At 49.4% G+C, this 27,044-nt stretch overlaps 1 protein-coding gene across 3 annotated transcripts in view; it reads left to right on the forward strand.

Moving 5' to 3' along the window:
* Positions 1–27,044, forward strand: part of LOC143973662 (uncharacterized) — a 143,171-nt gene that overhangs the window by 24,951 nt on the left and 91,176 nt on the right. For 2 of the 3 annotated variants that reach the window (XM_077474526.1, XM_077474524.1), the window contains exon 3: positions 12,003–12,094. The exons of the other annotated variant lie outside the window; for it this stretch is intronic. In XM_077474526.1, coding sequence (XP_077330652.1) covers positions 12,003–12,094 — 92 coding nt within the window. The remainder of the gene's footprint in view (positions 1–12,002; positions 12,095–27,044) is intronic. 3 annotated transcript variants of the gene reach the window in all.

Consider the following 27,044-nt stretch of genomic DNA (forward strand, 5'->3'; position numbering starts at 1 on the left):
ACAGGTGGTGAGGAGGCAATATAACACCTTCTTGCCTCCTGTCAAATACCCTCTGAAGAGGATTGCTGTTCAGAGGGCACAACATGTTTAAATGAGCCCTAAGGCAGTTCAGACAATCCGTTATTCTTTGTCCATTCAGTAGGGAACAGGAGGGACTATTTCATGTTTTCTTTGGGGCACTGCTAAGTAATCTTCTGGTTTTCAACAAGTACAAAATCCCGGGGAGACGGTGCCAATAAGAGATCTATAACCGTCCATCTGCGTGTGTATGGACCTCCCAGTAGTGTGCAGACGTGGATTGTTGGGGATGAAAACAAAAGATTGACATACATGACTACAGAGGTGCAATCACAATGAGACCATCAAAGAGACAGCGGGGGAGGGATCTAGGTCCCATGTGGGATGGTCATGGGGGGGGCGGCATTATCCGCACTGTCCATAGGGGGAGCGGCATTGTCCGCACTGCCCATGGGGGGAGCGGCATTGTCTGCACTGTCCATGGGGGGTGGCATTGTCCGCACTGTCCATGGGGGGTGGCATTGTCCGCACTGCCCATGGGGGGTGGCATTGTCCGCACTGCCCATGGGGGGTGGCATTATCCGCACTGCCCATGGGGGGTGGCATTATCCGCACTGCCCTTTGGGGGACAGCATTATCCACACTGTCCATGGGGGGGCGGCATTGTCCGCACTGCCCATGGGGGAGTGGCATTGTCCGCACTGCGCATGGTGGGGGGCGGCATTATCCACACTGCCCTTTGGGGGATGGCATTGTCCGCACTGCCCATGGGGGGGCGGCATTATCCGCACTGCCCATGGGGGGTGGCATTGTCCGTAACTGCCCATGGGGGGCGGCCAGAGGCGGCTCTCTAATTAGGCAAATTAGGCGATCGCCTTAGGCCTCGCAACTCATAGGGGCCCCTCGATCGCCTAATTTGCCTGACCGTTGCGTGTGAGTGGCAGCGAATATCTCCCGTCAGTGTCCCCAAACTAGCGGGACGAGTGAGCGGGATGAGCGAGGCTCAGCAAGCAACTACTGAACACAGTGACAACGCTGCTAGTGCTATGTGACCAGCGCCGCGCTCTCTGCCTCAGGCTCTGCACTCTCCAGCGCCCCCTCTCTGTGTCCTCGAGGCTCCAGCGCTGCCTGAGGACAGATTATAGAGGCGGAGCTGGCGGCCTCTGCTGAACCCAAGAGGGATGGATGAAAGCACGGACATGCAGGAGTTCCTTTTGTCGGGTGTGGAGGGAGGTGAGCTGACAAGTTTATGGGGGCACTTGTGACTTGTATGCAGTGACTAGAGATGGATGAGGGAGGGGGCGGTGAGAGCCGTGTCTGCAGCACAGTGGACCCCCATACTAACCCCCCATACACTCTGCACCCCTCTCATGTACATACTACCCCCCATACACTCTGCACCCCTCTCATATACATACTACCCCCCATACACTCTGCACCCCTCTCATGTACATACTACCCCCATACACTCTGCACCCCTCCCATGTCATACTACCCCCCCATACACTCTACACCCCTCTCATATACATACTACTCCCCCCATATACTCTGCACCCCTCTCATATACATACTACCCCCCATACACTCTGCACCCCTCTCATATACATACTACCCCCCCATACACTCTGCACCCCTCTCATATACATACTACCCCTCATACAATCTGCACCCCTCTCATATACATACTACCCCCCATACACTCTGCACCCCTCTCATATACATACTACCCCCCCATACACTCTGCACCCCTCTCATATACATACTACCCCCCATACACTCTGCACCCCTCTCATATACATACTACCCCCCATATACTCTGCACCCCTCTCATATACATACTACCCCCCCATACACTCTGCACCCCTCTCATATACATACTACCCCCCGTACACTCTGCACTCCTCTCGTGTACATACTACCCCCCATACACTCTGCACCCCTCTCATATACATACTACCCCCCCATACACTCTGCACCCCTCTCATATACATACTACCCCTCATACAATCTGCACCCCTCTCATATACATACTACCCCCCATACACTCTGCACCCCTCTCATATACATACTACCCCCCATACACTCTGCACCCCTCTCATATACAGTCTCCTCCCATACACTCTGCACTCCTCCCATATACATACCATCCCCCACATAGACTCTGCAATCCTCTCATATACATACTACCCCCCCCCCATACACTCTGCACCCCTCTCATATACATACTACCCCCCCATACACTCTGCACTCCTCCCATATACATACCATCCCCCACATAGACTCCGCACTCCTCTCATGTACATACTACCCTCTGCCATACCCTCCATTTTCCTCTACTACACATGTTTACCACCATTGTACCGTGCCATCATAATAGCATCATGGACAAAGTAATGCCCTGGGGCCCCTACTAGGAAGATGGTGACCTGTGGCATACACAGAGCACCGCAGAAAACAGTGAGTGAGGCTAAATTATGCTACATATTGGGCATGACTTTTTGGTCTGATTAGAAATTTTTGTCTAATTTTATTTATTTTTCTTACAATTTTTTTAAAACCCAAAATGTTGTTTTTTGGTGAGTTTTTTGGTTTCTTTGGTGAGATATCAGGGGTCTAAACAGACCCCTGAAGTCTCACTTTTGACACAGAGAAAGGGACTGAGGAGAGATATTCCCCAGTCCTTTTCTCTGTAGCCTCAGCTTCACTGCAAATGAATGAACAGGAGAAAAAGTCTCCTATTAATTCATAAACCGAAGCAGAGAAAACACAGCTTACTATGCTTCAGTTATGATTGAACACGGTGAGTGATCAGTACCGATCACCCATTGTGTTCATTTAGAAAAGTAAGGGCTGGTAAATGACATATTTACCAGCCCCTTTATCTGAAGATCCCCCAGTCAGCGGGAGAGAAGAGGAGGGAAGCCAGCAGCGCTGTGGGGGGGGGGGTTATTGCTTTAATTATTTTTCTCATGTCTCATGTCTGAGTTTTGCCTAAGGCCTCACAAAGCCTAGAGCCGCCTCTCGGGGCAGAATTATCTGCACTGCCCATGGGGGGGGGGGGGGGGGCATTATCCGCACTGCCCATGGGGAGGTGGCATTGGGGGGCACTGAACCAATTGGCACCTTTGTTTTGTTTTTTGTGGGTTTACAACCACTTTAAATATTGCTTATAAATGTGTGTTTATTAGGATTGTACAATAAGTACATGGGTTGTGTGTATGTCAGGGGTTCACAAATTTGCTTTGAATTTAGGAGCCAGTTTTTGTTTTTTTATAGTGGTATGGATTGTCAGCTCCCGGGGTAAGGCCACTCATTTTCACCCCCTATCCCTAACTCACAATGGAGCACCCAGTCAATAACTCCATTGAAACGCTGTTACATCAGGGTTATGGGCTGACCAGAAAGAGAGTAAAGCTGGCAACAGATGGAACTGGCAGGTGGCACTGGTTTGGAACTGGCAGGTGGCACTATTGGCACTGGCACTGATTGGCAGGTGACACTGGTTTGGAACTGGCAGGTGGCACTATTGGCACTGGCACTGATTGGCAGGTGGCACTGGTTTGGAAGTGACATGTGGCCCTGGTTGGTGATGGCAGGTGGCCCTGGTTGGCGGTGGCACTAGTTGTCACTGGCAGATGGCACTGATTGGTGGTGGCACTGGTTTGTGTTGGCAGGTGGCACTGGTTGGTGGTGGCACTAGTTGGCACTGATTGGCGGTGGCACTGATTGGTAGTGGCAGGTGGCACTGGCAGGCACGTTGAACTGCCAGATGGCATTGGCAGGTGACACTGGTTGGCATTGGCAGGTGACACTGGTTTGGAACTGGTAGGTGTCACTGATTGGCGGTGACACTGGTTTGTGGTTGCAGGTGGCACTGATTGGCCGTGGCACTGGTTGGCACTGATTGGCGGTGGCACTGGCAGATGCCACTGGTTGGCGCTGGCAGGTGGCACTGGCAGGTTTTACACGGAGCACTCTGTTACTGAAATGTAACAGAGGAGCTGTCAGAATTGAGCTTAAAGCGGAGCTCCACCCTAAAGTGGACCTTCCGCTCATTGGAACCCTCCCCCCCCTCCGGCGCCACAATTGGCACCTTTCAGGGGGGAGGGGGGTGCAGGTACCTGTACAGTACAGGTATCTGCACCCACTTCCGGCGTAGATTCTGCAGAAGCTACACCCCTTTCCGAAGGTCCCCCGCTGCCTGCTGGGAAACACACGGATCCCAGAGACAGCGGGGACCATCCTTATTGCGCAGCGCGACTCGCGCATGTGCAGTAGGGAACCGGGAAATGAAGCTGAAAGGCTCCACTTCCTGATTCCCATACCCAAGATGGCGGCGGCAGCACCCGAGAGACGATTGAGAGATCGGCTTCGGGTGCCGACATCGCGGGCACGCTGGGCGGGTAAGTGTCATTATTTTAAAAGTCAGCAGCTGCAGTATTTGTAGCTGCTGACTTAAAAAAAAAAAAAAAAGGCGGACTCCCGCTTTAATGTCGGAATGGGCGGGACCTGGCCGGGGTGTGAAACTGACAAGTAACAGAGAGGCGGTGTAGTGTCATATTTTGATCCCCATCATAGAATGTTCCGGAAGTGGCGCTGCGGCCAGAAATTTAGCACTGCGCATGCGCCATGCGTTCCAAACACTTGCGCCATGCGTTCCAAATGATTTGCGACAATGCAGACCAGTGAAACCGTCAGATAATGTCAGAGAAGTGAGGGGAGGTAATCCCCTCCCTGAGCCACAGTTACCCGCTCTCTCTCCGCCGCTCTCTGCTCTGTCTAAAGTTAATGTCACGATTACCTCCCCTCACTCCCGTGACATTATCTGACGCTTTCACTGAACTACATTGTCGGAAATCCTCTGGAACGCATGGTGCAAGCATTTGGAACGCATCGCGCATGCGCAGTGCAAAATTTCCGGCCGCAACGTCCCTTCCGGAGCATTCTATGATGGGGAGCAAAATATGACACTACAGCGGATATGTCAGATTTGAGCTTGAGTCGGGGTGGGCGGGCCCCGGCTGTGTGGGCAGGACTCAGCAGCTATCAAACACCGGCCAACGATTGGGCTGCTTAAGAAAAGAGGCGCGGCCACATACACGTAGCGGCCCGCCCAGATTCCATTGGCTGGTGTTTGATAGCTGCCGGGTCCCGCCCACCCCGGCCGGGTCCCGCCCACCCCGGACGGGTCCCGCCCACCCCGGACGGTTCCCTCCCACCCCGGACGGTTCCCGCCCACACAGACATCAAGCTGAAATCTCTCCTTTGCTTGTCAGTGTCACACACAGTGCGCAGCCGCAGAGTGTGGAGGAGGGGGGAGGGGGTCAGTCATTTTTAATAGTGATAGTGAGTGGGCTGGTGGCAGCTTAGGCGCCAGGTTGTGATTTCTGGTGGCATTGGTGACCTGGCGCCTGGGGTTTGTGGAGCCCTGGTGTATGTCTTGTGTTGATTGTAACTAAAAAATGTCATAAAAAAGGACTTGATTTAAAAAATATTAAAAAAAACATTTGTACCTATGGGAATGTGACCCCAAAACATTTTTTTGAAAAAAAAAAAAAATTATGAAAAAAAAATTTTTTTTTGAAAAAAAAAAAAATATTTTTTTTGAAAAAAAAAAAATTTAAAAAAAAAAAAAAAATATGAAGAAAATAATATACTTTGAAAAAAAAAGTGAAAAAAAAAATTTTTTTTGAAAAAAAAAAAAAAAAAATTTATAAAAAAAAAAAAAAAATCTTTGAATAAAAACACTTACCAATCTCAGTGTCTGTATCCCGGTGATGTCTATTGGCTTTACAGCCGGAACCGAAACATCGAACGACGGCTCTGAAACAGCCGCGCACAAACGCTCGGGTCCTCTTCAGCTTGGAGGGCTTTTTGGTTGGGGTATCTGCAGGCTGGTCACTGACACCTCCTACCATGGCCCTTCCTTTGCTGGGTTTCTCTTTGATGTTTTTCAGAGAAACAATCTGATTACATTTAAATCGGTTCATTATTAAGAATAAAGAAACTCGCTTTAAATGTATGACAACAAATATTGCAATGAAATTGAATTGACCGAAATCAAATCCAATAATATCACAAGGTATCTCTCAGGAGAGATAAAAGCCAACCTCACTTGTCAGTGGACAGTCAACTTCTGATGAATTCTGCCCCAGTGTCTGAATATATAGGGGGACTCAGCCAATGAAATCACAGCGACTTTGGCTCAGCCAATCACAGTGACTTTGGCTCAGCCAATCACAGTGACTTTGGCTCAGCCAATCACAGTGACTTTGGCTCAGCCAATGAAATCACAGTGCAGTCATGTGACTTTTTTTTTTTTTTTTTTTTTAAATTAACTGACGATTTTTCTTAAAGGAGCCAGTATACGGATGTAATAGGGATATACGGCTCCTGGAAGAACATGTTATTGTGAATGAGATTTAACCCTTACAGTCCCATGGCTGAAATAAAGATCTCTATTCTTATGATAACATTGTGAATGGAGCCTTAGAAATCCTCTCCGCACATCAAATCTTTTGATTTCTTTTATTTTATCATTATTACACACCAATTATTTCTCCATGAGGGGGGGAGGGGTGATGAGCCTCACGCTGCTCCCCGGGGCCGCCCGCCGTGTGACGATCCGTACCGCGCTCTACTAACCAATCACAATTGATAACGGAAGTGACGTTCAGTCACCGCCATCTTACTATACCCCGCACTCCTCTATAGTAAGCATACACTGAGAAGGCGGACATCTTGTTACACCCACCGGAGTTTGATGCATAAATGGAGTATTTAGAAATCGGAATGTTTGGATGTTACATTTTAAAAGCCGCGGCAAACCTGCCCACCTCACACGTTTACTAATGTGACAGAAAACTCTGAGTTCAGTCCGTGGGATTTCACCATATAACCTCCGATCTTGTGTTTTATAAAAAGTGTAAAATGCAAAACTCCAGCGGGTGTAACAAGATGTCCGCCTTCCCCCCCCCCCTTCTTGGTCTATCCTCACAGTGGAGGAGTGCGGGGTGTAGCAAGATGGCGGTGACGGATCGTCACTTCCGTTACTAATTCTGAGGGGTCGCGGAATCTGACGGAACACCGGAGCCAGCGCTGCAGCGGTCAGTCCGCCCGATATTTTGTATGACCCTTCGTCTCTCAGCTCCTTCCCCTATCACACAGGCTCCACCCTCCTCGCACTCATCTCCGTGGTAACCGTACACTGCAGGGGGAGGAGATAAGAGACACAGCCCCACCCCTCATTCCTCCTCTCTGTTTACTAATATGGAGGCGTCCAATCAGCGGCGGGACAAGTGACCAGCAAGGAAGGTGGGGCCGGTAGCGGAAGGGGCGGGGCAGGGATTGAAACGCACAGTGTCTGGTAGTCATGATCATCTCTCGCCAGGTGAGACCCCAAAGTATCGAGGGGGAGGGGGAGTGTCCACTATAGAGGGTCCCCCTCCCCCAACACACACAGAGGACCAATCATAGGCTGAGCTCTACTACCATCCCCCATCATCCCAGGAGGGACCCCAACTCTACTCAGCTATACAGAGGGGGAGGGGCAGTGTGAGAGGGAGGGGTGTCAGGTGAGGGGGAGGGGTGTAAGGTGAGGTGATGAGGAGTATTGATGGGAGGTTCTCTGTCACTCTTCATGTGTCGGTGCTCTTCGATGAGGTGGGGGTGTATTTCTCGGAGGGGGAGGGGTGTAATGAGGAGTATTGATGGGAGGTTCTCTGTCGCTCTTCAGGTGTCGGTGCTCTTCGATGAGGTGGGGTGTATTTCTCGGAGGAGGAGGGGTGTAGTCTGGAGGAGTATTGATGGGATGTTAGGGGATGGCATGTTGGTAGGGGGCACACTTTAGTGACACTGGTAGGTGACACTGATGAGGCACGGGTAGGGGGCACACTTTAGTGACACTGGTAGGTGACACTGATGAGGCACGGGTAGGGGGCACACTTTAGTGGCACTGGTAGGTGACACTGATGAGGCACGGGTAGGGGGCACACTTTAGTGGCACTGGTAGGTGACACTGATGAGGCACGGGTAGGGGCACACTTTAGTGGCACTGGTAGGTGACACTGATGAGGCACGGGTAGGGGGCACACTTTAGTGGCACTGGTAGGTGACACTGATGAGGCACGGGTAGGGGGCACACTTTAGTGGCACTGTTTGGTGACACTGATGAGGCACGGGTAGGGGGCACACTTTAGTGGCACTGGTAGGTGACACTGATGAGGCACGGGTAGGGGGCATACTTTAGTGGCACTGGTAGGTGACACTGATGAGGCACGGGTAGGGGTTACACTTTAGTGGCACTGGTAGGGGACACTGATGAGGCACGGGTAGGGGGCACACTTTAGTGGCACTGGTAGGTGACACTGATGAGGCACGGGTAGGGGGCACAGACTAGCGGCACTGATGGGCACATATTGGGACCGATGTCCCTGTAACAGAAGCTGGTTACTGGCTGCTTTATTTTCTCCTTCCGCTGATTGTGAGAATAAAAAAGCAGATAATCGGCTTCTGTTTACTTCCGTGATCAGCTGTTGGCTGAGAGCTGATCATGTGATAAAGTGCCGCAGCGATTGGCTCTTTACCCTGTTCTGTGATCAGCTGAGTGGGAAGAACTCGATGATTGGAGAGCGCGCCGCAGGGGGCACGTGAGCGGCACCATCACGGGAGGACATCTGTGGTCTCCCTCCCACCACCGGAAGGCCGCGCTGTAACAGTCTTTCTATAGCGCCGGTGGAAAGTAGTTAACGGCTTGCCGACCAGCCGCCGCGGTTGTACTGCGGAAACGCGGCTCTGCGAATCGCCGTCATGTTACGTTGCTTCCATATTCAGCCACTAGGGGCGCGCGTGCTCGTCCATGAAACCGATGCCATCACCCGGAGAACAGCGATCTGTGTGTTTCTTATCTGAGGGGAGAAGAGACAGATCATCTGTTCACACAGAGTATGAAGAGCCATCTGTCATCTCCCCTACACAGTCCCCTCCCCCCCTTCAGTTAGAACATGTAGTAGAGGACGCATTAACCCCTTGATCGCCCCCTAGTGTTAACCCCTTCCCTGCCAGTGACATGTTTACAGTAATTGATGCATATTTATAGCATTGATCGCTGTATAAATGCCAATAGTCCCAAAAAATGTGTCAAAATTGTCCGACGTGTCCGCCATGTTGCCGTCCCGGTAAAAGTTGCAAGTCGCCGGCATTACTAGTAAAAATAATAAAATAATAAATATGCCATAACTATCCCTATTTTGTAGACGCTTTACCTTTTGCGTAAACCAATCAATATACACTTATTGATTTTTTTTTTTCTACAAAAATATGTAGAATACATGTCGGCCTAAACTGGGGAAAAAATATTTTTTATATATCTTTGGGGGATATTTATTATAGCAAAAAGTAAAAAAAACATTGCTTTGTTTTATTTTTTGTTTTCAAAATTGTCGCTTTTTTTGTTTATAACGCAAAAAAGAAAAAATGAAGAGACGATTAAATACCTCCAAAAGAAAGCTCTATTTGTGGTGGGGGGGGGCATTTATTTATTTATTTATTTTTGGATGCTACGTCACCCAACTGCATAATGGTCAGTTAAAGCGACGCAGTGCTGAATTGCAAAAAGTTCTCTGGTCAGGAGGGGGGGTAAAATCTTTCGGGGCTGAAGCGGTTAAAGTGGTTGTAAAAAGAAAAAGCACCTGGGTGCAGCAGCCCCCTCCTTATACTTACCTGAGCCAGTAATGTGCAGGAGGTCAGTGGCTCTCCCGGGTCTCTTCTCATTCATTGGCTCTGTATACTGTCAATCTGAGATAATGAGAGGGGGGGGGCTGAGCTGCACTCTGTGACTGGGCACACCGAGCAATAACTTGGGATGGAGCCCTGCTCAGGTGCCCCCCAGAGCAAGCAGCTGGGAAGGTCTGTAATTATGAACTGGTAATAACGGGAAGAACTACTCATGAAAGAGACCTTTCAGATGGTGAGTTGGGCGGGGGGCGGTAAAAACAGGCATCTGATGTAGTTTTGCAGTCTGGATGTTTGGGACTGAGCAGTATAGAGGTATATAGTGTAAGCTTTGTGCTGTCAGTGTGATCTCCCGCCCCGGGATTGGAGAGGTCTGTGCTGCTCACATAACATTGTCTCGCCTCTTCTGGCTGATTTCTGAGGTGCTGCGGCCCGATTCCTCCCATGATCACAATTAGGGTTGTCACCTTTTCTTCACCTCAAACCCAAACACTTGATCGGTGCACACCAATTTTTATTATAGTATAAACTATAGATATATTTTGGTATTAAATAATATTTCTAATCATATGAAGTTAATAACAAGAGTCCCCCTTTACGTCAGAGTCCACGGAGTCCCCCTTTTATATCTGAACTCACAGAGTTCCCTTTCACTCTAAGGGGGGACTCTGCAGACTCTGATGTAAGGGAGAATTCTGGGGACTCTAACATAAGGGATGCTCTGGGAACCCTGATTTAAGGGGGGACACTGAGAACACTGATGTATGGAGAGAACCCTGATTTACCTTAGTGTACTCTCTCAGAGGCAGGAGAGAGAAGGGGTAGACTTCAGACACGGAGGGATGGTGAGCTCACTCACCCTTTGGAAGTCAGCACCTCTCATCCAAATGTATCTGAGGCTGCTGGGCTTCAAATTTTCGGCCCCCACTTTCCTTTTTCTGAGGCACAGCACCAGGCATTGGAATGTGGGCAGACAAAGAGGAGTAGGGGGTGGGGGGAAGAGGTGCAGATTGAGCCCTCTCTCCTCTCCTGTCTGTGTGTGTTTTGTTGGGGAAGAGGGAATTGTTAGTGCTGGCTTTGGGCTGTGTGAAAGAGAGTGTTACAGACACTCTCAGCTTAGACAACTGCAGCCAGCAACCCAGCTGGGAGGCCATAGTACAGTTTAAATAATGTGTCTGGGTCTCAGACAGTCTGAAACCCGGACACATGATTTCAAACCCGAACTGTCCGGGTGAATCCTGGACAGGTGGCAACCCTAATCACAATAGTCTCTCTAGGGCTGAAACAACTAATCCATTATGAAATGAATCGATTCCTATTTTCATAATCGATGAATCGGCCGGTAACCTAATGGGTTAAAAAAACCTAAAATGAGCCCTTTATAATACAAAGATAGCAAATAATCGCTACTATAAATATTCCTGTCACTGTTCTAAAGTAAAAAATGAACCCCTTTCAGTAGTGATTATCGGCTTTTTCTACTATAAAGGGCTCATTTTAGTTTTTTAGTTTTTAACCCCATTATGTTACTAAACGCGTTAGACCCGGTTCACATCTATGCGTTTTTGGTGCTTTTTGCAGAAATGCACTGCAGTTCATTTCCATGGTTTCCTATGGGACACGTTCACATCTGAAAGGGGCGGGGACTTTTAAACGCAAAATAATGCTTTATTGGTTCAATATACTTCAATGGAGAAGCTGCAGAAAAGCGTGTCATGTGTTTTTGCAGCAATTTGTGTGCCCAAAAAAAATGTAAAAATACAAATTGCAGAAAAATCACGTGCGCAAAAATCAAAACGCACAGCAAAAGGCACTGCAGAAACAGATCAAAAGCAAACTGCATAGGTGTGTACCGAGCCTTGTGCTGACCACACCGATCAATTTTCAGATGAGAATATTCAGACTAAAAATCTTTCTACATTCGCTGAATGAAAGAATTTTGTTTGAAATTTTCACTTGTTTTTAAAATGAAGGTAATATCTGAATGAAAACCACATCCACTGTCTGAAAATTCCTTCCACTAAGACCTTTTCTGTTATTTCTACATTTTCCCCTCACTGTGGTTGAAAATGAACGTCAATTTGATCCACTTTTTTTTTTTTAAGGTTATTAAGCGATTAATCGGCCAACTAATGGATGGTGAAAATAATGGTTAGTTGCAGCCCTAATTCTCTCCCAGTGTTGCTGGGAGAAACCTTGAAACACAACGTACATCCTCCAAGCTAATGAAGCCAATCCTCTTTTATTCACAGATGTGTCCATCACCAACGTTCGCCATCCCAGCTTCACCATTCATGCAGAAGTTTGCTTATGGAACCCGTGTCAGCGTTTACCTGATGAAAAGGTCAGCTCAGCATTCATCATCTTGTTTTGTCGGAGAATAAAGGTGGGGGGAGGGGGAGAATGTTCCAAAATAGATGACAAAGTAGGACGTGTTACTAGTCAGCAAATCTAGGACAGGTAAGTCCTGCATATTGGTGACTACATATCGGAAGTGAAGGCCGGGTTCACACTTGTGGGAATTGGATGAGGGTTTCCCCGCATCCATTTCACATGACGGGAGAGTGTGACCGGCTGTCATTGGAGCCGCTTCACACATCTCCGGGGCGGCTACAGAGCGCACTGCAGAAGGGTCCGATGTGTCTTTGGCTGTTTTCAGGTCTGAATTGAGGCAAAATTCTGCCCCCCCCCCCCCCCCATAAAAAACGGAGAACAGGGGCGCTCCACAAACCGTGTGAACCCAGCCTTAAATCGGAGCTCCGCCCAAAAGGGATGTACTGCTTTTACCACCCCCCATTACCTAGTTTCAACAGGTTCCTGCACCCACTTCTGCTTGGGCAGAAGTTCTCACCCCTCCCCCCTGCGATTTTCTGGGAAACGTCACAGGTCCCAGAAGATTGCATGACCTGTGGAGAGGCAGCCGCCTTTTCCAGGCTTTACTGTCTCAGGGCCGCTCTGTGCAGTTAAGTAGTATAACATGTTCTTCTAAAGTCTGTGGTTTTTTGTTTATTGAAAAACATAATTTTAAGGTTCAAAGCAAGTTTCTCGGCCCCCTAGTATTTCTGGCTGTGGCCAATGTAAGTAAGGGCTAATCATTTATGTAGAATTTACAGAAGCAGCTGGGACTGGTGTCTAGCTATGGGGAGGAGTGGAGGATCAGCCCTGCTTTAACCACTTAAGGACCGCCTCGCGCCAATATATACGTCGGCAGAATGGCACGGCTGGACACAATCACGTACCGGTACGTGATTCTTTAAGTGCCCAGCCGTGGGTCGGGAGCGCGCGGCTGGCTCCCGACCCGGTCCTGTGATCTGTGGCCGCGGGACCAGCGGACCCGATCGCCGCTGGTGTCCCGCGATCGGGTCACAGAGCTGAAGGAGGAGGAGAGGTCTGTGTAAACAAGCCTCTCCCCGTGCTTCCCTGAGGGGCTGTCACCGATCGTCTCTTGTTCTGGGCGCGTCTCCGATCTCAGTAAAGAAACATCGGCTCTTTACCCATGTGATCAGCTGTGTCCAATCATATGTAAACAAGGAAATGGCAGTTATCTGCTTGACTCTCTCACTGAAAGAGTGGGAGGAGAGAGCCGATCAGCAGCATTTCCTCACAGGGGAGACCTGTACATATCATCGGTGCCGCCCCATCTGTACCCCATCGGTGCCGCCTCATCTGTGCCCCATCGGTGCCACCTCATCTGTGCCCCATCGGTGCCCCCTCATCTGTGCCCCATCGGTGTCGCCTCATCTGTGCCCCATCGGTGCCGCCTCATCTGTACCCCATCGGTGCCGCCTCATCTGTGCCCCATCTGTACCCCATCGGTGCTGCCTCATCTGTACCCCATCGGTGCCGCCTCATCTGTGCCCCATCTGTACCCCATCGGTGCCGCCTCATCTGTACCCCATCGGTGCAGGAGAAAAATGACTTATTTACAACATTTTCTAACAGAAACAGACTTTTTTTTGTTTGTTTGCTTTACAATATTTGGTCTTGAGTATTGAGGTGGTTAATGGCCCCTTTTCATATCCACCAAATCCTCTACAATTCTGCGGCAGTGCTTAGTATTATTCTTAAAATCAATCCCTGTGTCCCCATGGAGCTCCTTGGATTTCAGGCCCCTAAATGTGTCACATCTTCTTCTCTCTAATGGACAACGAAGCTCTTGATTCGAATGTCAAATGCTAGTTTGTACTGGTCCGAGGAGCTGGCATTTTACAGCTGTGTGATGGGAGGAAGATGATTTTCTTTTTCTTTAAACTCCCATCAAGTAGGGCTATGTGGTAGACTTTAAATTCTGATTCTGATTGTGCCGTCTGTAATCAATAACTGTTCATCTCCATTCTCTGTCCAGAGGAATCCTTCATGGATGACTTTGATGAGGGCGCTTATTACGAAGCTTTGGGCACGAGACCGGCACTTAACATGGACAAGCTGGATGAGTCCTACCAGAAGGTGATTGAATTGTTCTTCGTGTGCACCAGCGAGAACCCCAAGGAACGGCCTTCTGCACCTCCAATTGTGGAGGCCTTGGAAGCGCAGGGGGTCAAGTAGTCATTTAGAATTCTGTTTAAAGGTTTCTGTTGGAATGGTTTTAATGTTTTTAACTATGAGAAGGCAGCTTTGTGTTGCTGTAATGTTTTCTAGAATGGTAGATTAGAGCAATGGTGAGCTCTGCTCTTCATCAGAGGTACTAATGCTGCCATATGAGGCTAGAAGTAAACTCAGCAGTTATGTCCCACGTAGCAGGTCCCTGACATCATGTATGTCATTCCAATGTGAAAGTATTGCTGGCCTTGCTGTATATAGCACTGAGGCACACAAACCTACCTCTAGCCAATGATGGTGCCACCTTTTGGAGTCTTCCTGAAGACACTTCTGCTGCCCCCATCCATCATGGTCACATCCTATAAGGCACATGCCCAGCCCAGCTTTTATTTTAGAATAACTGTGGCAACCAGGTATTACAAGGGTGTTTGGGTGCTGGAGGTAGGGTTTGATTTGTACAAAACCTAAACGTGATACAAGGTGCACTTTCATATGGGGGGAAAGTGTAAATGGAGAGTTTACTTCCCACTTTACCTCCAGCAACCCCTTTGCAGTTCTCTACACATAACTGCAGCAAACAGCCCTCAAGTACCTATTGACTTATGTAAGCTGCCCTAAGGTCCTACCAGGCTGCTGTATGCCAGATACTTCTAGTTCTGAGCCATGGTTGGGATTTCTTTGTAAATCTGAGACATTGATTGGCTGCTCAGACCAAGGAAGATACTTTTTGGGCCTTTGCATAGCATAGAACCTGTTCCTCCTGCCCTACTAGAAGTATTAAAGAAAAAAGCTGGAGGGAGTTTGCTTGTAGGCACGGCCTGCTGTCCTCTCCAAGATGGCTGCCTGGAGCTCATAGCAGAAGATGATTAGTCTTTAGTAGGTTCCTGCTGGTGTTTTGTCAGATTAGGCGAACCGTCAAAGTGTAACGCAAGTGACGTTTCGTCGCCGCCATCTTGCTACACCCCGTACACCTCCACGGTAAGGATACAGTGAGAAGGGGGTAAGGGGACATCTTGTTACACCCCGTACACCTCCACAGTAAGGATACAGTGAGAAGGGGTAAGGGGACATCTTGTTACACCCCGTACACCTCCACAGTAAGGATACAGTGAGAAGGGGGTAAGCGGACATCTTGTTACACCCCGTACACCTCCACAGTAAGGATACAGTGAGAAGGGGGTAAGGGGACATCTTGTTACACCCCGTACTCCTCCACGGTCAGGATACAGTGAGAACGGGTAAGGGGACATCTTGTTACACCCCGTACACCTCCACAGTAAGGATACAGTGAGAAGGGGGTAAGGGGACATCTTGTTACACCCTGTACACCTCCACGGTAAGGATACTGTGAGAAGGGGGTAAGGGGACATCTTGTTACACCCCGTACTCCTCCACAGTAAGGATAAAGTGAGAAGGGGGTAAGGGGACATCTTGTTACACCCCGTACACCTCCACAGTAAGGATACTGTGAGAAGGGGGTAAGCGGACATCTTGTTACACCCTGTACACCTCCACAGTAAGGATACAGTGAGAAGGGGGTAAGGGGACATCTTGTTACACCCCGTACACCTCCACAGTAAGGATACAGTGAGAAGGGGGTAAGGGGACATCTTGTTACACCCTGTACACCTCCACGGTAAGGATACTGTGAGAAGGGGGTAAGGGGACATCTTGTTACACCCCGTACTCCTCCACAGTAAGGATACAGTGAGAAGGGGGTAAGGGGACATCTTGTTACACCCCGTACACCTCCACAGTAAGGATACAGTGAGAAGGGGTAAGCGGACATCTTGTTACACCCCGTACACCTCCACAGTAAGGATACAGTGAGAAGGGGGTAAGGGGACATCTTTTTACACCCCGTACACCTCCACAGTAAGGATACAGTGAGAAGGGGGTAAGCGGACATCTTGTTACACCCCGTACACCTCCACAGTAAGGATACAGTGAGAAGCTGTAAGCGGACATCTTGCTACACCCCGTACACCTCCACGGTAGGATACAGTGAGAAGGGGTAAGGGGACATCTTGTTACACCCCGTTCACCTCCACAGTAAGGATACAGTGAGAAGGGGGTAAGGGGACATCTTGTTACACCCTGTACACCTCCACAGTAAGGATACAGTGAGAAGGGGGTAAGGGGACATCTTGTTACACCCTGTACACCTCCACGGTAAGGATACAGTGAGAAGGGGGTAAGGGGACATCTTGTTACACCCTGTACACCTCCACAGTAAGGATACTGTGAGAAGGGGGTAAGCGGACATCTTGTTACACCCTGTACACCTCCACAGTAAGGATACAGTGAGAAGGGGGTAAGGGGACATCTTGTTACACCCCGTACACCTCCACAGTAAGGATACAGTGAGAAGGGGGTAAGGGGACATCTTGTTACACCCTGTACACCTCCACGGTAAGGATACTGTGAGAAGGGGGTAAGGGGACATCTTGTTACACCCCGTACTCCTCCACAGTAAGGATACAGTGAGAAGGGGGTAAGGGGACATCTTGTTACACCCCGTACACCTCCACAGTAAGGATACAGTGAGAAGGGGTAAGCGGACATCTTGTTACACCCCGTACACCTCCACAGTAAGGATACAGTGAGAAGGGGTAAGCGGACATCTTGTTACACCCCGTACACCTCCACAGTAAGGATACAGTGAGAAGGGGTAAGCGGACATCTTGTTACACCCCGTACACCTCCACAGTAAGGATACTGTGAGAAGGGGGTAATGGGACATCTTGTTACACCCCGTACACCTCCACAGTAAGGATACAGTGAGAAGGGGATAAGGGGACATCTTGTTACACCCCGTACACCTCCACAGTAAGGATACAGTGAGAAGGGGTAAGGGGACATCTTGTTACACCCCGTACACCTCCACAGTAGGGATACAGTGAGAAGGGGGTAAGGGGACATCTTGTTACACCCTGTACACCTCCACAGTAAGGATACAGTGAGAAGGGGGTAAGGGGACATCTTGTTACACCCCGTACACCTCCACAGTGAGGATACTGTGAGAAGGGGGTTAGCGGACATCTTGTTACACCCTGTACACCTCCACAGTAAGGATACAGTGAGAAGCTGTAAGCGGACATCTTGCTACACCCCGTACACCTCCACGGTAGGATACAGTGAGAAGGGGTAAGGGGACATCTTGTTACACCCCGTTCACCTCCACAGTAAGGATACAGTGAGAAGGGGGTAAGGGGACATCTTGTTACACCCTGTACACCTCCACGGTAAGGATACAGTGAGAAGGGGGTAAGGGGACATCTTGTTATACCCCGTACACCTCCACGGTAAGGATACAGTGAGAAGGGGGTAAGCGGACATCTTGTTACACCCCGTACACCTCCACGGTAAGGATACAGTGAGAAGGGGGTAAGGGGACATCTTGTTACACCCTGTACACCTCCACGGTAAGGATACTGTGAGAAAGGGTAAGCGGACATCTTGTTACACCCTGTACACCTCCACAGTAAGGATACAGTGAGAAGGGGGTAAGCGGACATCTTGTTACACTCCGTACACCTCCACAGTAAGGATACAGTGAGAAGGGGGTAAGCGGACATCTTGTTACACCCCGTACACCTCCACAGTAAGGATACTGTGAGAAGGGGGTAAGGGGACATCTTGTTACACCCCGTACACCTCCACGGTAAGGATACTGTGAGAAAGGGTAAGCGGACATCTTGTTACACCCCGTACACCTCCACAGTAAGGATACAGTGAGAAGGGGTAAGGGGACATCTTGTTACACCCCGTACACCTCCACAGTAGGGATACAGTGAGAAGGGGGTAAGGGGACATCTTGTTACACCCTGTACACCTCCACAGTGAGGATACTGTGAGAAGGGGGTTAGCGGACATCTTGTTACACCCTGTACACCTCCACAGTAAGGATACAGTGAGAAGGGGGTAAGGGGACATCTTGTTACACCCCGTACACCTCCACAGTAAGGATACAGTGAGAAGGGGGTAAGGGGACATCTTGTTACACCCTGTACACCTCCACAGTAGGGATACAGTGGGAAGGGGGTAAGGGGACATCTTGTTACACCCCGTACACCTCCACAGTGAGGATACTGTGAGAAGGGGGTAAGCGGACATCTTGTTACACCCCGTACACCTCCACGGTAAGGATACAGTGAGAAGGGGTAAGCGGACACCTTGTTACACCCCGTACACCTCCACAGTAAGGATACAGTGAGAAGGGGGTAAGCGGACATCTTGTTACACCCCGTACACCTCCACGGTAAGGATACAGTGAGAAGGGGTAAGCGGACATCTTGTTACACCCTGTACACCTCCACGGTAAGGATACAGTGAGAAGGGGGTAAGCGGACATCTTGTTACACCCCGTACACCTCCACAGTAAGGATACAGTGAGAAGGGGTAAGCGGACATCTTGTTACACCCCGTACACCTCCACAGGGGGGTAAGGGGACATCTTGTTACACCCCGTACTCCTCCACGGTCAGGATACAGTGAGAACGGGTAAGGGGACATCTTGTTACACCCCGTACACCTCCACAGTAAGGATACAGTGAGAAGGGGGTAAGGGGACATCTTGTTACACCCTGTACACCTCCACGGTAAGGATACTGTGAGAAGGGGGTAAGGGGACATCTTGTTACACCCCGTACACCTCCACAGTAAGGATACAGTGAGAAGGGGTAAGCGGACATCTTGTTACACCCCGTACACCTCCACAGTAAGGATACTGTGAGAAGGGGGTAATGGGACATCTTGTTACACCCCGTACACCTCCACAGTAAGGATACTGTGAGAAGGGGGTAAGGGGACATCTTGTTACACCCTGTACACCTCCACAGTGAGGATGCTGTGAGAAGGGGGTAAGCGGACATCTTGTTACACCCTGTACACCTCCACAGTAAGGATACAGTGAGAAGGGGTAAGCGGACATCTTGTTACACCCCGTACACCTCCACGGTAAGGATACAGTGAGAAGGGGTAAGCGGACATCTTGTTACACCCTGTACACCTCCACGGTAAGGATACAGTGAGAAGGGGGTAATGGGACATCTTGTTACACCCCGTACACCTCCACAGTAAGGATACAGTGAGAAGGGGTAAGCGGACATCTTGTTACACCCCGTACACCTCCACAGTAAGGATACAGTGAGAAGGGGTAAGCGGACATCTTGTTACACCCCGTACACCTCCACGGTAAGGATACAGTGAGAAGGGGTAAGCGGACATCTTGTTACACCCCGTACACCTCCACGGTAAGGATACAGTGAGAAGGGGTAAGCGGACATCTTGTTACACCCTGTACACTTCCACGGTAAGGATACTGTGAGAAGGGGGTAAGGGGACATCTTGTTACACCCTGTACACCTCCACAGTAAGGATACAGTGAGAAGGGGTAAGCGGACATCTTGTTACACCCTGTACACCTCCACGGTAAGGATACAGTGAGAAGGGGTAAGCGGACATCTTGTTACACCCTGTACACCTCCACGGTAAGGATACAGTGAGAAGGGGGTAAGGGGACATCTTATTACACCCCGTACACCTCCACAGTAAGGATACAGTGAGAAGGGGGAAAGCAGACATCTTGTTACACCCCGTACACCTCCACGGTAAGGATACAGTGAGAAGGGGGTAAGGGGACATCTTGTTACACCCCGTACACCTCCACAGTAAGGATACAGTGAGAAGGGGTAAGCGGACATCTTGTTACACCCCGTACACCTCCACAGTAAGGATACAGTGAGAAGGGGTAAGCGGACATCTTGTTACACCCCGTACACCTCCACAGTAAGGATACAGTGAGAAGGGGGTAAGGGGACATCTTGTTACACCCCGTACACCTCCACAGTAAGGATACAGTGAGAAGGGGTAAGCGGACATCTTGTTACACCCCGTACACCTCCACAGTAAGGATACAGTGAGAAGGGGTAAGCGGACATCTTGTTACACCCCGTACACCTCCACAGTAAGGATACAGTGAGAAGGGGTAAGCGGACATCTTGTTACACCCCGTACACCTCCACAGTAAGGATACAGTGAGAAGGGGTAAGCGGACATCTTGTTACACCCCGTACACCTCCACAGTAAGGATACAGTGAGAAGGGGTAAGCGGACATCTTGTTACACCCCGTACACCTCCACAGTAAGGATACAGTGAGAAGGGGGTAAGGGGACATCTTGTTACACCCCGTACACCTCCACAGTAAGGATACAGTGAGAAGGGGTAAGCGGACATCTTGTTACACCCCGTACACCTCCACGGTAAGGATACAGTGAGAAGGGGTAAGCGGACATCTTGTGTTAGGGGGTTAGCTCGGTAGCGGGTGTGTGTGACCCCCTGGATGGGTTCACAACACAAAGTCAGACACAGCAGACAGCGGTGTAGGTGCAAAAAAAGAAAAGATCCGGTTTATTTAGGCTACATGCAGTGATACATATAACAGCCAAACAAAATAAAACAAGAAAATAAATCCTGGTCAGTTTGACCTCTAACTACACACGTAGACTCCCTGTCTAACAACTGGGTGCAGCCTTGTGCTGCCCCAGTCTCTGTCTCTATTGTAGGGGTTTGCCACACAGGCGTTAACTCACCGCACAGAACAGATCTCAGACTCCCCAGTCTATACACACAAAACTGGTTCCAGGATGGAGCATCTCCCTAAGCATGCTGGGGTTTTTTGTAGAGGCCTTAATGAGCCCACTTACTACAGCTGGGCTCATTAACTCTTCCCCTCTAATTGTAAAAGTCTGCATAAAGCTTGAATCTAGGACACACATATTTCCCATCCTGAATACAACCAGGTGATTTTACCTGCGTGCTGCCACATACCCCCCCCCCCCCCTCTTGTTTCAACCTTGGGGTTGTAACACAAGCAGCCAGACACGCATGTATCCGAGACAAAGCATCCACATTCCCCATTTTAACACCAGGGCGATGCTTAACTGTAAAGTTAAATTCCTGTAGGACCAGGAACCACCTATTTACCCTTCTATTGGTCTCCTTGTTCTGAGCCATCCACTTTAAAGGAGCGTGATCAGTCACCAGGTCAAAGTGCCTACCTAGCAGATAGTACCGAAGGGAATCTAGAGCCCACTTCACTGCTAAACATTCCTTCTCAATCGTGGAGTAATTTACCTCATGGGACTTCAACTTCCTGCTGAGGTAAATGACTGGGTGCTCTTCCCCGTTCCAGACCTGGGATAACACTGCTCCTAACCCAACGTCTGATGCATCAGTTTGTACCACAAAGTCCTTAGAGAAGTCTGGTGAGTACAACACTGGCTGGCTACATAAGGCTGTTTTTAAGGACTGAAATGCTTCTTCAGCCTCTGGGGACCATTTAACCATGACCGACTCTTTCCCTTTTGTCAGGTTGGTGAGGGGCACAGCCTGAGAAGTAAAATGGGGAATGAATCGTCGATAATAGCCAGCGATTCCCAGAAAGGCTCGTACCTGTTTCTTGCTGTTGGGACGTGGCCAACTCTGTATGGCCTCGACTTTATTGACTTGGGGTTTTATCACCCCCCTCCCAATAGTGTACCCAAGATATTTGGCCTCCTCCTGTCCAATGGTACACTTCTTTGGATTGGCCGTAAACCCAGCTTCCCGGATAGAGTCTAGGACTGCTTGTACTTTTGGCAAATGTGAGACCCAGTCTGTGCTATGGATAATCACATCATCCAGGTAAGCTGCAGCATATTTCTGATGGGGCCTCAGAATCTTATCCATTTTCCGCTGGAATGTTGCCGGTGCATTCTGTAACCCAAACGGCATTCTCTTATATTGGAATGCCCCATCTGGGGTTACAAACGCAGTTTTCTCCTTGGCCGACTCGGCCAGGGGAATTTGCCAGTACCCTTTGGTGAGATCAAGAGTTGTCATATATCGGGCTGTTCCCAGCCGGTCAATCAACTCATCTATACGTGGCATGGGGTAGGTGTCAAATTTTGTAACTTTATTCAATTGTCGAAACAAAACCGCCAGCTCCCATCAGGTTTGGGCACTAGTACGATAGGACTGGACCAGTCACTCTGGGACTCCTCTATCACACCCAATTCCAGCATCCTTTGAACCTCCCCATGTATTGCCTCCCGTCGGGCCTCTGGTATTCTATAAGGTTTTAGTTTTACCCTTTCTCCTGGCGGGGTGATAATGTCATGCTCTACGCCAGATGTTTGTCCTGGCAGCTAAGAGAAAATCTCTTTGTTACACAGTACAAACTCTTTAACCTCCTGTTGTTGGGGTTTTCGATAAGGTGACTGCTATTCCATCCTCAGGAACTAAGCAATCAGGCTGGGCTTGTGACCAAGTCTCTGCGACTAGGGATTCCCTATCCCTCCAGGCTTTCAGCAGATTGACGTGATAGATCTGCTCCGGCTTTCGCCTTCCTGGCTGTCTAACCCTGTAGTTCACCTCACTAATTTTTTCAATTACTTCATATGGACCTTGCCATTTGGCCAGAAATTTGCTTTCAACCGTAGGGACTAGCACCAAGACCCTATCCCCCGGGGAAAAAGTACGGGTCTTGGCCCCACGGTTGTACACTCTCTGCTGTGCTAACTGCGCTTGGGTCAAATGTTCCTTTACAATTGGCATTACCTGTGCGATTCTATCCTGCATCAGGGCGACATGCTCAATCACACTCCTGTGAGGAGAACTCTCATTTTCCCAAGTTTCCTTGGCGATATCCAGCAGCCCTCTTGGGTGTCTCCCATAGAGCAACTCGAAGGGTGAGAAACCCGTAGAGGATTGGGGTACCTCCCTAATGGCAAACATCAGATAGGGTATTAGACAGTCCCAATTCTTTCCATCTCTATCCACCACCTTCTTTAACCACTTGCTTACTGGGCACTTAAACCCCCCTCAGTCCCAGACCAATTTTCAGCTTTCAGCGCTGATGCACTTTGAATGACAATTGCGCGGTCATACAACACTGTACCCAAATGAAATTTCTATCATTTTTTTCCCACAAATAGAGCTTTCTTTTGGTGGTATTTAATCACAGCTCGGAGTTTTATTTTTTGCTAAACAAACAAAAAAAGATGCAAAAAAAAAAAAAAAAAAAATCATGTTTTAATAGTTTGTTATAAAATTTTGCAAACGGGTCATTTTTCTCCTTCATTGAAGTGCGCTGATGAGGCGGCACTGATAGGCTGCATTGGTGGGCACTGATGGGCTGCATTGGTGGGCACTGATAGGCTGCATTGGTGGGCACTGATAGGCTGCACTTGTGGGCACTGATAGGCATAGTTAAGGCGGCACTAATAGGCACAGATAAGGCGGCACCGATGGGCACAGATAAGGCGGCACTGATGGGCAAAGATGGGCACAGATAAGATGACACGGATGGGTGGCACGGATAAGTGGCACGGATGGGCACTGATAGGTACCACAGATAGATGGGACTGATGGGCACTGATAGGTGGCACTGATAGGTGGCTCTGATAGGTGGCACTGCTGGGCACTGATGGGCGGCACTGCTGGGCACTGATGGGCGGCACTGGGGTGCAGCACCTTTGAGGCAGATTGGGTGGCACTGTGGGTGGCACTGTGGGTGGCACTGTGGGGTGGCACTGTGGGGTGGCACTGTGGGTGGCACTGTGGGGTGGCACTGTGGGCATTATGGGCACAGACGGGGGGCACTTACTTTTACTTTGTTATATTTCAGGATGGCACTGCGGGAGGCAGGTGGGCACTGGCAGGTGGCATGTGGTGCCCTTCATTGCTGGCCGTGATCGGGACTGATGTCCCGATCACGGCCACCGGTGATCGGCTTTTTTTTTTTCTCCTCGCGCTGTCAGCGCGAGGAGGAATAATAGCCGATTACCGGCTCCGTTCTATCACATGATCAGCTGTCATTGGCTGACAGCTGATCACGTGATAAGGGGTCGGGATCGACCCCTTACACGGATCGGTGATCAGGCGAGTCTCACGGACTCGCCGATCACAGAGCGCGCCGCGCGCGCCCCTCAGGGGGCGCGCAGGCCGCTCGTAACCAGGACGACGTCAATAGACGTAGTCCTGGAAATCTAGGTCCGCGCTAATGCCGTCATTCGGCAATAGCGCGGTACCCAAGTGGTTAACATTTGTTTTAGGGTTTTGTTGAATCTTTCAACCAACCCATCTGTTTGGGGGTGATACACAGATGTACGCAATTGTGTCACTTTGTACAACTTGCATAGTTCTTTCATTACCCGGGACATAAAGGGTGTACCTTGGTCCGTAAGCAGTTCCTTACAAATACCCACGCGGCTAAAAACAAGAGATAGCTCTTTGGCTATGGTTTTGGCCGAGGTATTTCGGAGAGGAATTGCTTCCGGATAACGGGTGGCATAGTCCAATATAACCAAAATGTACTGATGCCCCCTAGCGGACTTCATTATCGGACCTACCAAATCCATTGCTATCCTCTCAAAGGGGACCTCAGTGATAGGAAGAGGTACCAGCGGGTTACGGAAATGTGGCATAGGTGCCGACTTCTGACACACAGGGCAGGAGGAACAATAATTTTCTATTTCCTTCATGACCCCAGGCCAATAGAATCTCTGCAGTACCCTCTCTCTGGTTTTCTCATTCCCCAGATGACCTCCCAGAATGTGCCCATGGGCCAATTCTAACACCAACTTCCTGTAAGGTTTGGGCACTACAAGTTGCTCAATGGTTTCTTCTGCCCTTTGAGCCACTCGATATAGCAGGTCCCTTTCCATAGTGAAGTAAGGATAAGGGCAAGTCTTATCTGGGTTCACTAACTCGCCATCTATTTTCACCACATTTTCCCGTGCCTTTATTAGGGTGGGGTCTTTTAACTGTTCTGTGGCAAAATTTTCCCTGTGAACCTCAAGATCCGAAAACTCCACAGACGGCATGTTTTCATCTGAGGATGTTGATTCCTCCCCAGTTTCTCGAGTTTCCCCCGCCAATACCGACAAGGGAAATTCAGGAGAGTCCTCACCACCCCCAGAGGAATTCTGGTCATCTTCCTGGTCTATAGGGGCACCAGTGGGGGGCTCAGGACAATCCCAGAGTTCCCAGAATTTTGGAAAATCCCTTCCCACAATAGCATCATGTGTTAAGTGAGACACTAACCCCACCTGATGAGAGAGGTTACCTTTGGGGGTCTCAAAAAACACTGAAGTTACAGGATACTCTCGGGGGTCCCCATGCACACAAATAACAGCCACCTTGTTCTTCCCAGAGACCTCTGTAGTAACTAATTCAGCTTTTATCAATGTTACCAGGCTACCTGAATGCAGCAACACATCAACATGTCTACCATTAATACACATTTTACATAAATGTTTCTCAGGTCCCCGAATGGCAGTGCATGCAACTGTCGCAAACATCGACTGACGTCTCTCCCTTATCAAGTCACATTGCATAGGCTCATCCACAACGGGGCAATTGGCTGCAATATGTCCCTCTTGCCGGCAGCGGTAGCAAATAATCTTTTTCGCTGTCTCTTGCAGCATGGGCTTCCTGGGCTGCTCCCGCCAGACCTTAGGTAGAACTCCCACCCTCTCACGCTCTCCACCCTCACCCCTTGGAGTCATCTTACCCGCCACTGGGGATGATCTGGTCTTAGGATGGAAAGTCCGTGAGTCCCTGGAAGAGGTGGTCAGGTTCTCTGTAGCCAAGTACCTCTCAACCAGATCCACAAGTTTATCGGCATTTTCTGGGTCTCCATGGCTTACCCATCTTTGGATGGCAGTAGGAAGAGCTCTCAGGAAACGATCCATAACAACACGTTCCACAATGTTTGGTGCGGTCAAAGTCTCTGGCTGCAGCCACTATCTGCTCAGGTGAATGAGATCATACATTTGAGACCTGGGGGGTTTTCCAACCTGAAAAGTCCAATTATGCACACGCTGAGCCCGGACGGCCAGGGTGACACCCAGCCGTGCCAATATTTCTGCTTTTAGCACCACATAGTCTTTTGCTTGGTCAGGCTCTAGGTCATAATAAGCTTTCTGCGATTCCCCAGTTAACAGAGGGGCCACCAGTCCAGCCCATTGCTCCTTAGGCCACTTTTCCCTTTCAGCAGTCCTTTCAAATGTGGTCAAAAACACCTCCGGATCATCCTCTCCCGTCATTTTTGTCAGTAAACGGCTCACACCAAAGGATGCGGTATTATTGTAACCACTTGCCTCATTGGTCTGCGGACGTTGCTGTATTAATGTCTCTATTTGCTGTCGAAAACTCTGCTCTTGCTTCTGCAACAGGTCTATGAAGCGGGGTTCAGATCGCTGCTGGGCTTGTTGCTGAGCTTCCAGACTCTGCAGGTGAGCTTTCTGCTGGGCTGCAAGGCTCTTTTGTAAAGCCGCATTTGTTTGCTGCTGATTTGCATTTGCTAGAGCCAGCTGTCTCAGTATCTCCTCCATGCTGGCCTTAAAAAAAAAAATGCCAAAATTCTCCACCAACTGTGAGGGGGTTAGCTCGGCAGCGGGTGTGTGTGACCCCCTGGATGGGTTCACAACACAAAGTCAGGCACAGCAGACAGCGTTGTAGGTGCAAAAAAACAAAAGATGCGGTTTATTTATGCTACATGCAGTGAAACATATAACAGCCAAACAAAAATAAAACATGAAAATAAATCCTGGTCAGCTTGACCTCTAATTACACACATGGATTCCCTGTCTAACAACTGAGTGCAGCCTTGTGCAGCACCAGTCCCTGTCTCTGTCTCTGTTGTAGAGGTTTGCCACACAGGCGTTACCTCACCGCACAGAACAGGTGTCACACTCCCCAGTCTTTA

The sequence above is a fragment of the Lithobates pipiens genome, unplaced genomic scaffold (genome assembly GCF_037356315.1).
Source record: "Lithobates pipiens isolate NorthernLeopardFrog02 unplaced genomic scaffold, aLitPip1_a1.2 Scaffold_90, whole genome shotgun sequence".
In the NCBI taxonomy this organism is placed as follows: Eukaryota; Metazoa; Chordata; class Amphibia; order Anura; family Ranidae; genus Lithobates; species Lithobates pipiens.